The sequence below is a fragment of the Cyanistes caeruleus genome, chromosome 3 (assembly GCF_971803275.1).
Source record: "Cyanistes caeruleus chromosome 3, bCyaCae1.hap1.1, whole genome shotgun sequence".
Classification (NCBI taxonomy): domain Eukaryota; kingdom Metazoa; phylum Chordata; class Aves; order Passeriformes; family Paridae; genus Cyanistes; species Cyanistes caeruleus.
Window position 1 is genome coordinate 28,571,076 of NC_141703.1, and position 17,369 is coordinate 28,588,444.

The window sequence follows — 17,369 nt, forward strand, 5'->3', positions numbered from 1 at the left end:
AACTTTGAGATTGTCAGACAGTACTGAAGTGAGAGATCTGGAGTAGGAAAATTAGTGAACACAAAAGTCATGATATTTACTCAGTTTATGCATTTTCTCTCTTTTTTTCCCCATAAAACCTGCATAACTGGCATGTAATTGTTTCGCTAAGTGAGTCTTGAAAGCAAAAGTCTTGATAGCTGTCACATATCTTCTTTGTAGTACAGTGTGTTGTCCTCAGAAGATAATCAGTAGAACTTGCTCAGAAAAACTTAATCAGCAGAACTGAGCACATTGTCAGTGCTTAACAAATAATAAATTATAATAATAACTGCAATTCCTTTTGACACAACCTATCAAACTTTTGCTTTATTTCCAGGAGTTCCTTACTTACTTCTGTTTAAGATTTAATACCTTCTACTACTCTGCTTGTTATGGTTGAGAAGACTGGTGATACAACCTAACAGGGTGGGAGTATTGACTGAAATACAATTTTGACAAAGGGCAGAAACAAAATACAAAGAAAATTCTTGAACTATTCCTTTTCACTTACTGATTTTGCTTTACAAGTCTTAAAAACTGAATTCAAGAATAGATGTGATCTGTTCTATTGTTAAAATGTAAAACACTATGCTTACAAGTTAACAGGATCACATTAAAATTTTCTGATAGTCTGTTTTTTAAAAGACAAACTCATTAGGCTTTCTTTATAGAAAGGTGAATGTGTCCAGAAGAACATCTATTATTACTAATTACTTTTATTATAAGGAGTTTGGATAGTTCAGAGAGTTGTTAACATAGCTGGAGCTATCACTTATTTGCCACCATTGTAATTTGGCCTGGGCTGGGAGTTACTAACACTCATTTAATTTTCTGATGATTTGGTAGTTTTTATGCAATTTTTTGGTGGCTTTTACTCACTTAGAACAAGACATATATTCACGTTATAGAGAAAACCGTTGGGTCAGCTCTAAGCTGCTGCTAATTGTCACAGACTTAAATGGACTCGTTCAATTTAACCCAGTAGAGGATCTGACCAATGATCACAACTGGCATTAATTAGCATATGTGTTATCAGACTCCGTGGAGATGTCCTGGGTTGAGTGACAACAGAAGCGCTCAGCTGCTGCAGCTGGTGGAACCGTGCCAGTTTGGCAGCTGATGGCACAGCGTCCGATGCTGGCAGGTGGAAAGTCCAGGTCACCCCTGGCTGAGGCATGCTGGTGGCTTTTGTCACCAATCTCCAATAGAAGGAGTTGCAGAAGGAGCCCAGAGCACCCGGGGTGGTTGTGGCAAAGCACAAACAACACAAGACTCTTGGGAAGGGGAAGGCAGGGACAGAAGGAGTGTGGAGCTCTGAACTGACTTGTTCCTGAAGCTGGATATGTACAAGACGTGGCATTTCTAAGAGAAGCAAAAGCCACTAGCAAATATGCTGGGGCTCTGGCTTTCCGTATGTGCCATCTGAAATGACAATGTAGTGCCAGTTGCAAGTGTGTGGCAGAAGGGTGAGGGAAACACATCTATAAGCAGGGGATCCTGAAAAGCAGTTTCATTTCACAGAGACAGCTGCTGACAGTCTCAGTGTTATTATGGCTGTAAACTAGAGGTTTGGACCATGACTAGAAAAGTGTCTTGAGCAGATCATGGGGACAAATGAAGAGCAGGATTGAGAGGCTGCAATTTTATCAGGGAAAAAGGCATGCTATCCTTCCTCTGCACTTACCTGAGTGCAGTGTGGGTTAAAACCAGCCCAGTAACCTGTTCAGATATTAATTACTCAGTAGCAGACAATTCCTCTTCTTTCTCATGCCTATGTACCTCCACAGGATGGTGACAGGAACAAGTTGCCAAGCTAATGGCAGAGGACCTTTTTAAAGATTCATGGTTTCTTGATATTTGCAGGACAAAACTGGACATCAGGTAGCTAAGGGAGTAATTTTTTCAGCTCTTGACACAGTTTGGAAATTTGCTTTACTGATCCCATGTATTTTGATGCACTGAGGAAAAAAAATTCTTTTAATTGTGAGATCTTTTTGTTGTAACCTGGAAAGGAAAACAACAAGAGAATGAGAGTTTGATAGTACTGGGAATGGAGAAGTTTTTAGGCTGGTTGCAGACCTCTCACCCTGCTGTGACAGGAAGATGTGGACTATCCAAGGAAGGTGTTACCACCTGCAAATTCTCTGTCACCCTTCCTACACATTTCTCCCACCACTCAAAGTAAGATATGAAAAGATATTTATGCACATATTTGCTGTGAAAAATCTGGGTCCTTCTCTGAATAACCATTTTTGGGCCTAAAGCCACGAAAGGAGATGAATGATACTCATGTGGAATATTGACATCCAAGTCCAGGTTCCAAATCTACACACCTCCTGCATTTTTTATCACCTGCATTTTTGATAAGAAAGTTCTTAAGACATCTAAAACATTTTTTATGCTCCTGCCTCTTGGTCAGTCACCAGCTCTGCTACACTGAACTTCCCAGCAGTTAATCCTGATTCACCTCCTCAAACTATTCACAACTTTACCCATATGTCTACCAAGAGTGTCCTGGTAAAGCACATGTAACGCATGATCAGGACTGAGCAGTACACAAAGTACAGCAGCTGTGTTCACTGCCATTCAAAGGCAATAATTTCAAACTCCACCCAAGATTCAGGGGCTTCAAGCCCTCCTAATCTCTTATCTGCAAAGAGAGCAGGAACCTTTGGTAGGAAGCTGCATGCTAAATATTCAGGGGGAAGAGATTTTTCATACTTCCTGCAGAAGTGGTGCTGACACATGTATGGTTCTCTGGGAGGAGTTTAAGGCAATGAGGTACAGAATCAGACACAATCTCCAGCCCCCCACTGCTGAAATAGCTTGCTGTTTTGGATTGGTGCAAATGACAGTGGATCTCTTTTGGTATACTCATTGCTGTGTAAGAAACATTGTCTTCACAGCCTAATGAAAATACAGTGATTCTTCAGAAAAATCAGTAGAATGTATCCTCAAAGGATACAATGATTATTGGAGTTTTAATTAAAATAGCAGATAAAATAAATATTATGGTGTGCTATTATTTCTAAAACAACAACAGAATAAAGGTGCCCATTTCTTTTTTGAGTGCAATTTTCTAAATGAAAAAGTAAACATTAATATCTGCAGAGATCTTACTGATCTTGTACGATAATTTAGAAAAATATCCCTATTAAGGATAGTTATATATGCTTTTTGTTGGAAATGCAATCACAGGATATGCACATAGCTGCAATCTGTAGAAAGATTAAGTAAATTAAATCACTCAATGTCTTTTTTCAATAGCTCTAAAGTTAAAAGTAATTTGCAAAGAAAATACTCAGTTTCAATTGGTTTGTAATATCTGTTAATGATCTTTGGAAAAATTTCTGATAACATGCAGGAATTCCCTCAGGGGCAGGGTTGTGAATAAGTGGATTTTTTAAAGTTTGAGATGTCATTAGCTAGTGATTTCTTGGAAGTAAAAAGCTGTTACAGAATAAATTGCAGAGGTATACAAGTGAACAGGACAATCATTTTTATGAATAATATACATTATTTCCATTGCGCTTTCTGCCCTCCAAAGAAATAATTTACAATCTAGCTTGCCATTACAAACATCCTGGAATAGCAACTGCAAGAGCATTTTGTGCTTACTTTATGTGTATTCTGTGACTTTACATAAAAGTACATGGTGGTATAAAACCACTTGTGTAAGGAGCTGATTTGACCCTTTTAATATTTTTTGTTTTCTTTTCCCCCCCCAATAGATAACTTTTTCAACCCACAAGGCTGAAACAGCTTCTCTTATCTGAAATGACCCCAGCAGAACTATTCACAAGAAGACATCCTCCTTGATTTTTTGTAAGATGACTGGAGTTTTAGGTAAGTGCAATCATGGCAAAAAGTGCCCCTTTTCTCTTGGTACCTTGTCAGCATTAACATATTTTAACAGTTCAGAGATGAATCAGGTGTCTATCATGCCCCACCACAGTAAGGTAACATGAGATAAGTCAACAAAGACAAATGAGATGTCCTGGTTCTGCCCCCACCTTAGGACATCTCAGGTAGAAAAGAGTGCCAGAAATATCATAGAACACACTTGTCCATGGGGAATGTTGTCCTGCTTACAAGGTTTAGTTATGCAGCTCAACCATGGGCACCTGAGGATGGACCTTCTGCTTCCACAGGTTCCTGTGGGTGGTTTTGGATTTAGATGGGGATGGAAAGGATACTGCTATGGGTAATTGGGCATGGGGAGTCCAGCGTGTGCTGTCACACAGGTCAGAAGATACAGTTAATTGCAGACATTGACCTTTTGATTTCCTCACCTTCCTCCAAATATTTTTCACCCAAGACCTTGTTGGACTTGTCTGCTTTTTCCTGCAGACCTGCAGACAGAGTTGAAGACACACCATGCTAGCATGAATATTTCTGATGCCTCCAGGGCTCCCATACAGGACTGGAGAAGAAAGAATTTGTTAAAGTCTAGAAAGAGATGTGACAGCCACCAGTTTGAAAAGCCTCCTAGACTTTCCTGACCCTCTAAAGGCTCACTGTGATAGTTTACCATGGGTGAAGGTGCTGTCCTGACACTGCCTATTGATTGGCACATGCCATGAACCACTGGGAGGGTTAGACATCATTGCGTGGTAGCACCTAGTAAAATTCACATATTTTTTAAGGCTAGGAGCAACCATTATTATCATCTAGTCTGATCTTCTGTATAATGTATTCTACTGAATTTATTCCAACCTGAGCTTTGTATGAAGATTTGCTTTTATGCCTAAAAATGACTTCTCATTTACAAATATGATGCTGTTTCTCTCAGTACTAACCATGTGATAGCAAGTTCCATTAATTAGCTGTACATTGTCTGGAAAAGCAATTCCTTTCATCCATTTGAAATTCAATACCTTTTTGTTTCACCTTGCAGGATAGGAAAGATTTTTTTCCTTTGCTGTTAATTAAGTTCAAAGATCTTGAGGACAAAATGTTATTTATATTATAGTCATGCTTAAGTAGAACTCCGACAGAGACTGGGGATCCCATCACACAAAGTGAGGGAGACTGCACAAGTTCTTTGGGACTGAGATGCTTTTTAATAGACACATGGCACATTTTCAAGGAAGATGAGTGATTTAACTGAAAAAGTTGCCAGTCAAGTCAGTGGATTTGTACCTCTCAACCTCCTATGCCTTCCACAGGAGAAAGATGGGGAAAAGTGAAGTTTCTAAAAGTTAGACCCAAAAAATGAGTTAGTAGTGTATTCAAGTTCCTGGAAAAGAACGTTTTAGAAGTGCATGCAGTGACAGGACAAGGGGCAATGGCCTTAAGATGAAGAAGAATAGATTTCCATTAGATATTAGGATGAAACTCTTTACTATAACAGTGGTAAGGCATTGGAACAGGTAGCCCAGAGATGTGGGACACCCTACCCTTGGAAATGTTCAAAGCCAGGTTCTATGGGACTCTGAGTAACCTTCTCTAATGGAAGGTATTCCTGCTTATGGTAGTGGGATTGGAATTAGATGACCTTTAAGATCTCTTTCAACCCTAACTACTCTATGATCCTATGATTTAACAAAGGAAAACAAGTGTTTCTAATATGTAGCTCTGTCTACTGTCTACTGTCTACTGCCCCGTCTACTGTCCCAGAGTCAGATTGGCTGAAAGTTCTTTAAGACAAAAGGGTACACTGAGGAAAATACCTGCCATATCTAGTTCATGAAAGGTCCCAGAGCTTTCCAAAAACTGCTGGGATCCAAGGACATTTTCTAGATTGTCTGAGACAACAAGATGTGTTCTAAGTTTATGGAGAGGTTTCATTCAGTTCAGTATGATTTGAATCATAGAATCATTAAAGACCTCTAAGATCATCAAACCCAACCATTAACCTAACATTGCCACATCCACCATTAAAGCATGTCCCTAAGTGCCATATCTATGAATGTCCCATGAGGATATATCTTTCCTGAGAGACAAGCTAGTGCTTATGTTCTTTCTCTTTCCTCAAGAAATTTCCCATCCTTTTGACTTTTATCATTTTTATTACCATTTTCTGGACTTTTTCTATTTCTACTTTCTTTTTTCAGGTATAAGGTGACCAAATTTGAAGACAGTATTCAAAGTGAAGATGTGCCACTGATTTATATAATAGCATTATAATATTTTCCATATAATTCTCTAAAACTCTTTTCTTTGTACAAACCCTGCAAGATTCTTTTAATTCTTTGAACTACAGTGCCTTTTAACATCTGTAGTTTACTCTGATCAGATTTTAACAAAGGAATAAAAGGCTCCATTTTTCACATAGAATTTTATTTATTGTTTGAACTTTAGAGGAGAAATTGGTTAACTTACAATTTAAAATTCTTGGCAATGTAGACCATTGGGCAAGGATTTCATTATCAGTCCTTCTATACTTTTTGTAGAAGTGTGTGAGGCTGAAAGTTAGGGTACAAAATCTTCACTCTTGGGCTTGTCTTTTGCTTTATAGATGTAGACAAAACCTAATTTGGAGCTACCAGCATCCCCAAAGATGTCAGAAGGGGCATTCACCTGTACCCCCTTCCTGATGAAACATGCTGGAGCCCCACATTTACATGCTGCTCATCCAGGACCAAGTGTGCATGTAGCACATTAATTTTTCCATCTCCCACATACTGTACCTCACACTTCCACACCAGGCCAGGGAAAAACCCCTTTGTAAATGATGCACTTGATGGCTGCAGAGAGTGAGGATCTTGCTCTTGTGTCATGTCTTGGCATTATGCCTTCATCAGGATATTAGAAAAGGCTCAGGGAAAATGGTTACAACTATTCTATCGCCTGAGACACTTCCAGCAGTTCCTGCCTTGCCTTAGAATTACCAATCCAAGAGGTGACCCTGCCTGACACTACTTGTAAAAGCTGACAAGATCACAGCCTGAAGCAGTATAGCCACAGGCTCAATGTGGCTACCAAAATGTCTGTTTAGTATTTTCAAGAAACGTTGCTCTAAAGATTTACAATACCAGCCACTAGATATATGGACAACACCAACCAACAGCCCTGACCCCTGAACATTCAGCCCCACTTACACAGATATTTGTGTCTCTCAAGGGGCCAACACTGACCTGCCACAAAATAGTGATTCCCTACCTGCAAGCAAGTGGATTTTAAGTACTATTTGATTATATATACTAAGACATTTGGTATTTGAAAACTATGAAAGTATTTGAAAACTATGGTCTTGAGAGTTCCGAATTCATGGTTAGTTTTTTTTTTGGTTGCATTACTGCTTTAGTGATAGAAAGATCTTTGTCATTTCTGTGTAATATATAGATTTATTCTTAGTTTGGTGTAGAGAATTTTCTTCACTCTTCCAAGACCAAAGCAGTTTTTCATTAGAAGTTATTTTTAGATTAACTGCAAGTTTCCTCTCTAGCAAAAATTTTGGCTGCAGCAAGTGAAAGCAAATGCACATTTCCTCAGATATCTCTAAGGATAAACACGGGTTTAAATATCCAGAAAAAATTTAAGTGCTTGGTTGTATATATGTTCATACACCAGATGCATTAAGTTCTTGCAAGGTAGTGTGGGATTTTTTTTCCCCTCTTCTTTTTAGAACAGCAAAGACTTGGAACAGACATTGAGGTCCTATTGCTCCTGTCGGAAACTTCTGTTGTCTGCAGCGTGAGTTGGATGGGACCCAGAGAAACCAAATACAGACAAGTAATGATGAGTTGGCCATACAAGCAAGGAAAATCACAGATAACAGGTGCACACCAATTAGCAATGTATCTTTTGGGTCATCCAGTACATCTTCCTGACACAATGAAGTTGTTTCTTATGGCATATTTTTTGTGGTTTTTTTGTGCCTAGATTAAATTTCCTAAGTGATACCATATCTCAAGGGAGAGGTTGTGTTGCCTAGAGTATCTTGTTGTCAGGACTTTTTTTCCTTTCTTAACGTCATCATATTTCTTCTTTTTACATCCCTTTGCAAATTTCCTTCTTTCCCTTCTTTGATCTCTTTTAACTATTTTGATGTTGTGTTTAGTAAGCATTAAGGCAACTCATAGATATTTAGCTGACTTAATCTTCCCTAATGTAGCAGCCCTTTCAGCCTTCTTGCTATTCTTAATTTCTTCTTGTGACACAGCTGCCTGTCAGTATCTTTTTTAGTTACGAGATTTTAAAGATGTGATGCATTTCTCTGATCTAACAACAGAACTGGTATAGAGCTGAGCACCCTTGTCACCAAAAGCCCCTGCTGTTGTGTCCAGGGGAGAGCTGCAAGCTTTCTGAACAGGCACATAGGTAGAGTATCCTGCTTGAACCACTTCCTTGGCGCTACTTTATTGACCCACAAAACACTATTAAAACAGTTAACCTAGGAGTTCAGGAAAACAAGTGCATGGCATTTTGCATTTTTAAATTTATTTTCTATTTCTTATAATGTAAAAAGACAGAATAGCACAGATCAAAAATCTTTGATGCTGTTGAGATTTTCTAACTCTTGGTCATGAACATAACAGACTAAAATTATGGAAGACATCATCTTCCATGACTTCATCTAAGTGCTAGGAGAGTACATTGTAGAAGGTAATTATATACATAGTCACAAGCCTGGATGTTAACTTCAGGCAATAAATTCTGATCTACAGACTACAACAGCCCTTTTGTGCTAGATGAGATTTTGGTTGTAATTGACTGTCTTTACCTTTGTGTTCTGTTGGATTGGAGGAATATAATTTTAATCTGCTCTCTTTAAATTTTCATTAAGGAATGTTTCAGCTACCTGCAGCCTCATCCGATGATGCTTAATGATCTCAGCTAGCTCGATCTTCTGTGCACCAGCAGGGACTTCCTTAAATTGGTCAACTGTATAGAACATTGTTTTCAAGTTTAATGTAGTTGGAATTAACCTTATAAAATAATGGCATATCTAAGGACAGATTTTATACATAGCACAGATATGTATGTGTGCATTTATATGTGCATGTGTGTGTATACATGTGTATATATAAGTGCACACATACGTATAGAAATGCTGATGCTATTCACCTTTTTGAAATCTTTACAGCTAGTATTAACATGAACATGCTGTTAAATTTGCAGTGTTATGCATTTTTGTTGGAGTTTACTTCTGTAAGATAAAACCATCAAGATAAGCTGTGAAACTCGTGCAGCTGATGACATAATTCTAGAATCTCGTGATGCTGAATATCACATTTGTAGGAGTGTGGGATGGATGTTCCTCACTGAAATAATTATACTGCCTATTGCAATATATGCTTCCTTGTTTTTATGTGGGCACAGAGATGTCCAAACTATTAAACATATATGTTACAATGAGTCCTGTGTTCCTTATTTATTCTAAAGAAGGCAATTAATTTCTATGGTTTTATTGTATAATAAAGCAAACTACTCTAAGAATCTCTTATGAACATAGCAATAATCTGTGACAATATGCATATTTACTTTTAATAATGATGTCCAAATATACATATGTGCATATAAATATGCATATATGTATATACAAACACACACACACAGACATATACACAAATTAAGTGGAACCAATTAGAATGTGGCATAAGTAGATTCAGAGTTTACCTGTTATGGCTGTGTGAAGGGATAATTTGAGCTACAAGGACATGCAAGAAAGTACAGCTCAATATATTCCACTGGCTCATTCTCATTATGCTCACCCATGACAGGCTGTGTGGTAAGATGGGGTACCAGCAGATATTTGTAATAACAGCTGGTTCAAAACAGAGCTTTCAAAGTAGTGCAACACCCCTAACTTCCTTCCAAATCTTGGAGTTTGCCAGTGCTTAACTGAGGCTGGTTCTTAAGGTCAGATGTTCAGATATAAGTTATTCAGATAGAATCTGGTTCTTTATGTTTGAACTGTATATATGTTCAACATATAGGCTTTTTGTTGCCCATGGATTTGCATTTGAGCTCACACATGCTTGTCTACTACCTGCAAAAATGGTGGATGTTTTGCCCTGATACCATACCCTGTTGGCCTGGGATGTCCTCTATCAGTTTCTTCACTGTCTTGTGGGCTACATAAACTGAGATTTGGATGGCAGCTCTTTCTTTTTACTGGCGCTGAAAAATCTATCAGTTGCTGTGTTGAGAAAGGGAGGAAAAGCAGCTTTACTTTAACATCGCCCATATTACACCCCCTATGCTCAACTAACCAGGAGCACAGCAAAAAAAAGCCCAACTAAGCTTCAGTTGTTGTGTGGGACTTTTCCTGGTGGATGTGAATAGAATCTGGAAATACACATGCTCCTCCCTGGGAGAGAAAAGCAAACAGATTTTATCTATTTGCAATTGAACTCAGTGAAAAATAACCAGGCACAGAAAGCACGCTTGAATGTAAGACATGAATATAAGTAAAGATAAATTTCACTATGCTAAATTCAAGGGAAATGTGCCACATTGTTATAATTATTACAGAGAACATGTGCTAATTAATTATTACACAGTGCTGGTGCAAGAGTTGAGTATTCCATATGGGACAAATAGAGGAACTGACCCTGGGCTGTTGTTGACTCTTGCTTAGAAGCTGGTGTGTGAGGAGCATGCCATGAATGGCCTTGTGAAAATGAGACTGGTGAGTTGATTTGGTCTTAGAAAATACTTTTCATAGGGGTTAGAAAAATATTTTAAATCTATGATAAATTTTAGTTGTACTGGATGACTGCTGAGTGTGTGCAGTGTGTTCAAAAGCAGCTTTTTGTTTACCATACCACCCAGGGAACTCAAGCACTAAGCATCAGGCCTTCCGAGGAATTCAAATAATAGCATTGCTGTTTGGGGATCTTCAGCACTGCCAGAACACTTCTGTTGATGAAATCAAGGAGACCTGAGCATCAGGGGGTTCAGAAAAGCATTGACCATATGTCTGTCAGTCTCTTTTGGATCTGCACTCATTTCTAGAGTATTGACCCTGCTTTTGCTGGAGGAGCATCTGGGGAGATGTTGAGGGGAACAGGATGGGTCTGTCCACATTTCTGGAGGAGGTATGGGTCTCCTGCTAGCCAGAGGTCTGTGCAGGGCTGTTTCCCTGCAGCAGGCTTGCTTGGCTTACAGACACCCACCCTGCTAGTTCCAGGATGGTACGTGTGAGCAGTGTTGGCTGCGCTCACAGGCTGGCGATGCTCCTGTTTGCCATCAGCCTTCCCTCCTGGATCAGGGCCGCTACCAATTGCTGAGGGGTGGCCAGGAGCAGCTCCCTCTGGTGAAACTCTTTTGTGCTTTTATCTCCCTCCTCTTGGCAGTAAGCTGCCACTGGCTCCCAGCCATGGCCCTCTCGCCCTCCCCAGTGCCCAGCTTGCATGCTCAGCCAGTGCCTACATCTCTTCCAGCAGCTGGCCCTACTCTTCCTCCACAGCTGGCTGCTGCCCCCTACTGTGGTAATTATTATTTATTACGGATATTCAGTGTACATTATGTGTCCAGAGTCCAGTACAGTCTGAATCACTACCAGGGTCCCACTGTGTGGGCAGAAGCACACGGTCATACGGAGTTGTTTCACATTGATATTCACTTGACTCTCGCACAGGGAAAGACTGAGGGGAAAGGGGTGAAGGTGGCTGTTGGCACCTATTAGCACTATCTGATGTGACACCTACTCTCTGTGCTGTGTTATGTGACTCCTGCAACAGCACAGCTGAGCACAGAGCTCCTTTTTCTCCACCTTGCTATCAGTAGCAGGTCTCCTGCTATTCCTGTTACCTAGCTGGAAACACCTGAGGCGTTTTCAAAATTCATGGTTGCTACATAATCATAGTTTAACTCCCTGTTGCTGTGAATGCAGACATTGCTGGGCACAGCATGGCTATGTGGGATACCATTTTCTTTCTTATTTCTCTCCATCACCGTCTTCACTGGGTTTCTATGTTCATGCCAGTTCCTTTGTTCAGGCATCCCTCTCCTTACACTTCAGTATGCCTTCACACCCTGCCTCCCTGAAAACACTACCCTCAGTTAAAAACAGAGGAGCTGTAACTCCCACAACTTAGTGCACAGGCAAAAGCACCTGGAGGGAGAAGCAGCTTTCTGTACCTTTGGAAAAATACAGAACCTTGGATATATTCCACACATATAGGTGCATGTGTGAGAGGTAGGTTCTCAGCTGTGCTGGATAGGGCTAGCCCTCTTCAAGAAGGTGGAGCAATACTGTTTTATTGCAGCTGAGGATCTGTCCCAGTATGTAAATGTAAATATCTATTTTTACAAACCCTCCTCCAGTTTGCTTTAAAAAAAAGCTTTCTCTTTAGACACTGGAAACATACAAGCCAGTCAGAAGTGTCCCACTTTCTGTATTTTCTCTAATTCCTACCTGTGATTTCCTTTGAAAGCTTTCAAAATCTAATGAATTCAAGAGACAAAACAAATTAAAACTGAAGAAGCTTTGCCTTCAGTACACTGGGCCTAGTCTACAGGAACTAAAAAAAAACTAGGAGAGAAAATGAAAGGGTACAAGACAATGTAAATCCAGATAATTGAAAATGTTTGATTGTAAGTGGGCTCACCAAACCCAGCAAAATTCCCACTGTCTATTACTTGCTATCTTCTGCTCTTTCAGCTAGCTGCAGCAAGTTAATGTAAAGAACAAATACTTACAGTCTCTGCATCAGAGCACTTTTTGCCATGAATCACTTTTTAAATTGTTTTGGGTTTACATTTAATTGCTTCCTTTGCATGCTATGTGTACACATGCACTCCTCCCACCCCTCATATTTCATACGTAACTGTCGTGTAGGCTGAAGTCTTTGAATATGGAGTATTCAAACCTCAGAGCACAAACCTCAGGAGCTGCAACCCAGGAATTGATTTGTCCTCTTTTAAGATGGGAGCCACATGTGTGACTTGAATCCAGATCTTGGGTGGATTCTGGATACGCTAATTTGAATGCATCAGGATTTGGGATTCAGGCTCATTTATTTGTTATGACACTGATACCTACTACTGGGTATTCACCTTTCCCTGCCTCAACAGAAGGAGAAATGCTTCTCATATTCACTTCTTCCAGACTGATTTGTAGTTCATTTCAGGGTGAAATCATCATAACCAAGTATTATTCTCAGTTTTGTTTCTTAGTATTCTCTGTAACAATTGCTTATAATTGACCTCTGTGAAACCTTTAGAATTTTTGGATCATTTTGTCACTTTTCTCTGAGAAGAAAGTTATTATGCCACTTTTCCTCTGAAGGCTGCTCCACTGGTTTTTCAAAGTGACCAGGTGCACTTTCCCTCCTTGTAACAGCCTTAGTGGTTTGGGAGGCTGAAGAACACCTTTATGAGGTGTTCTTGTCCAACAAGCTCTCTCTTGAGCTGTTATTCAGAACTGTTTTTTTGGGCTCCCTGAAACTGTGGCAAACTTCAAAGCTCTTTTATTCCCAGGATTTTCCTCATCTCCTTTTGAAGACAGGCAACATAATAGGGCTTCCCAGCCTCCTTGTGCTGCTGCATTTTTCAAGGGAAGAAGGCATCCTCCTGTCAGTATCTTGGCTTTTTCTCACTTTATTTCCCCTCAGAACTCCCAGATGAACACCATCCGGTTGTGGTGATTTACTGCACTTGAGTTTCTCAAGTTACTCTACAACTTCCTCCTTAGAGACTTCAATCTGTATAAAGGCCACGCTCTGATTTTCTTTGCAAAATGCCTTTGGCACAGGAATTTCTACACTACTCTCAGCAGCAGACACAATGCAAGAGATTAATTTAACTCCTCTTCTAGCTTGTTGCACTCTTCTGACCCACTGTATATGGATTTGTGGGGATCTCTGCAATGTCTTTGTGCGAAGTCCAGGCTAAGAATAATCACCAACAGGTGAAACATGTCTCTCAACTGGTATTCTCTTGCTGTACCACTGAAGGATTTTTCTGTATGTTGCTACAGCCACTCTCAGCACATCTTACTTCACTGGCTTTTTAAGCCCAGTATCGTTCCTCTGCACTACACCTGTCATAGGCGGGTTAAAGCCTCACCAATGCAAACTGGCAGTGTCCCCAGGGAGATGTTCAGGTGAGGAGCTGGTCCTGCAGGAGACCCTTCTCTAGTGCTTTTGCAATCCATCCCCTGACACATCACAGCAAAGGGGCAGGATGAGTACTCAGCATCAGAACCCAAGAAGAGTGGGGTTTGTATCCAAGCCTGTGGTCTGGCCCTCATCAAGTGAAAAGCCCTTTGGCCTTTAGTCTTTCATAAAGGGAAGTTGGAGGGTTGGAGCTATCCTTTCTCTTTCCTGCTCTTTCTCTCATATATGTTTATTTCTGTTTCTTCCCACTCCCTTTCTGTTTTGAGAAAGACAGAAACTGCCGTATGGCAAATCCAGTCTTTAATTATTTTGAAGGACAGAACTAAAACATCAGAAATGGGGCAAATACTCTCCATGTCATGTTTTATTCTCTGGCTGGTGTAGATTTGCCTTCAGTCCAGATAATTAAAAAGAACATCAGTTTTATGAAAACACATGCTCACAAATGCTACTGAGCTTTGTGACTTAAAACTTATTTCATTGAACTCTGATGACCATTACTTGGTTTGTTTATAGAGTCAAACCCAAGAAATTATTTTAATTTATACTGCACTCACTAGAGATACATATGTGTGAGACACAGACAAACATGCCTTTGATAGGGTATGGATATGGGGTTGATATTCACTATAGCTGCCTAAGGCCCTATATGGAGACTATATCAGAAATCTGTTCCGTGACTTGATCCATCAAAGAGAAAAGTATCTATGCTGTTGAGTTTGTCCTGGCTTTCTGAAAGGAGAAGCTGTAGAAAGCCTACTGTGGGCATCCTTATTTTATTAACTTATTTTAAATGAAGAATTAAGATCTGACAGCTCATATTTCTCATATTTTGTGAATAAAGACCCGGAGCTTCCTAGAACTTCCTAAATTGAGGTGGAATATGTCTCAAGATTCATAACTGCAGAGCTGTCTGTTGAAGTCCAGACTATGAAATCTATGTTAAGACACAAGCAGGCATGCTCATCCTTAGCACATCTGTTTATAAAAAATGAAAATACCTTAGAAATTAATTGGGCCTTTTGTTTTCTAAAATTTGGGAATCCATGTACAGAGCAGGATTCTTTATAAGTTGCTGTGGCTGTCTTAGAATTAGCTATCTTGTTTCAGGTAATTTTCTTTTCCTGTCTGTCACAGGTGGCACCTCCAGATCGCTGTTTTCAGAGATGTTTCAAAAGGCTTTTGACCATTTCATATGGCCATCATAGGATGGTATCTCCATGTGAAAATAAGTATCTGTTTTTAATGAAGTGTCCCTTTCTCTCTCAACTACAGAGGCACTGTCAGCAATCGCCTTAGACCAAACCACTAAGGTGATACTATCTCCTTATTAAAGTCTTGGTTGATTAACATTTTTAATTTAGGGGAAGTAATTCTGATTTGATGCATGTTTTTCTTTTACTGTAGCCCACAATAATGACAATACCTCCCAAACATCCATTTTCTAATCTGTTTTAATTGAAATTATATCCAGTTTTTATGCTTTATGTAAGGAGAAATGCTTGCATTCTTGGTATAATTTTCATAATCTACAGGTATTATTATTTTAACTTGCAATATTTTGACTGAATGTAGTGATATACTAGGATTCCACTTAGCATAGGAGCAAAATGATCTTGTAGTACTGTACAAAGTTAAGATACAGATAATAAATTGTAGGGAGGCAATTTCAAGATGTTTCTCCTAACTGATATAACCAACTTTGTACAATTGTAATATTAACAAAATATATCAGAATACATATTTGAATTACTTTGAAAGCATCATTTCAATGGCCAGAAAAAATATTATGTGTTGATATTTATAAAATATGGTTAGCAATAACTAAGTGAAGTTATTGAAATCATACCATACAGCACATAAGGCAATTTCTCCATTTTTACACTCTGCCTTCTCACAAAACATGCAAGTTACACAATGTCCAAAAAATAAGGAGATCAAAATCTTTCAAAGGCCATTGGGAAGAGTCACCCAAAGGTGTACAAAGCACAGAAGACAACAATAAAGAATATTCCTATAGAGATCTATAGCTCTTCTTAACTAGGAAGCAAGGCAAGACTTGGCCTTTTATTTTAATAATTCTTCCAGAACTTGAAAAGCCTGTTACATGGCCATGCTGGTGAGAGAAGAGTACCAACTAGTGCTGTTGGAAAGGTACAAAAAGCAGCAAACTTTTATTTTGGCTTTTGGGTTACTTTGAAGTCTCTTTATGGTGTGGAACATGTCCTGTCAGGACACAGGCTGGTCCCTTCTCAAAATCTCTGCATCAGCAATCAATTTTTCTCATTAAAACTTGTGTGCCATTCACTTTCTCTACTCTCTTCCTCTCTAAGATACTGAAACTATTGTTTAAACCTCAAGTTCTGGTTCACCTGCCAGTGGTCTGATCATACCCACCATTGCATCTCCTCACCCCCTAACTACACCTTACCCAGGAGTGTGCAACACCTTCCTCTCCTCTTTATGGGATTTTTGCCAGGACTTAACAAGGAAGATAGGACAAGACAGATAGTGCCTGTAAGTTCTGCCTCCTGCGTCAGTCAGGCTTCTAAAAAACCTCCATGCTCCCATATATCTTACTGTGGGCAACTACAAGAAAGCTACACAGAATATTTTTTGGAGAATGATTTCTTTGCATTGCCTTTCTCAAAAATTTCTGCACAGTCCCATGCAGTAGTCTGCACTTTTGTTTGGGATGATAGGAAATATTCACAAATAACAAATAGCTGCTCTCATCATCTTCATTGATGTCAAAGACTGTTGTGTAGGTGAACCAGGACAAAAAGCCTATTGTAAAGTGTGAATCGAGTAAAGACTATGTTGGAACATCCCACACAATTGAGCACATTTGCAGGGATGATTACTTCTTCACTTCACAGTACTCAGTATATTGCTCACTTCTCTCGGTAGGACCTACTTCCTGATGAAATACTACTGAGTGGAGGAGATCTGTGCCATAGGTGTGACTGTTGATTCAAAATAAGTAATTAGTAAACATCTTTCAGCTGGTGTTCCAAACAGAAATGAGCCAGAAATGAACTTTAAACACAAAAAAAAGATTAATTGCATCCATTCTATTCTGGGGGTGATTCATGGCTGTCTTCTGTCTGCAAATTTTCATCAACGCTGAAAAATTTTGACAAATCTAAGAAAATGTCACGACCTTGGCATAAATCTGTTACTTGCTCATGCATTTGGTTCTAGTCAACAGTTCCTCATTTAGTTACAAAGAATTTTTAAATTTACCTATTAGTTCTGGGCTCTTTAAGTCTTTCTGAAAGTTCTGACACAAATTTGGATGTGGAAATAAGATCTTAAAGATAGATGTACGTAACT

The 17,369-nt window shown here is 39.3% G+C and overlaps 1 protein-coding gene and 1 long non-coding RNA gene across 64 annotated transcripts in view; one reads left to right on the forward strand and one right to left on the reverse strand.

The window, feature by feature from the left end:
* The window catches only part of LOC111922567 (uncharacterized), an 86,671-nt gene that overhangs the window by 31,232 nt on the left and 38,070 nt on the right, over positions 1-17,369 (forward strand). For 33 of the 45 annotated variants that reach the window (XR_015284304.1, XR_015284300.1, XR_015284298.1 and 30 more), the window contains 2 exons: positions 3,753-3,867; positions 7,592-9,324. Coding sequence is in view for 3 of the 45 variants with exons in the window: in XM_086880373.1 (XP_086736499.1) it covers positions 3,753-3,778 (26 nt within the window). In the remaining 42 variants the exon portion in view is untranslated. The other 12 variants (XR_015284315.1, XR_015284313.1, XR_015284312.1 and 9 more) reach the window with 8 other exon arrangements.
* LOC111922622 (uncharacterized) overlaps positions 1-17,369 on the reverse strand; it is a 214,207-nt gene that overhangs the window by 29,746 nt on the left and 167,092 nt on the right. The gene's annotated exons all lie outside the window — the stretch shown is intronic.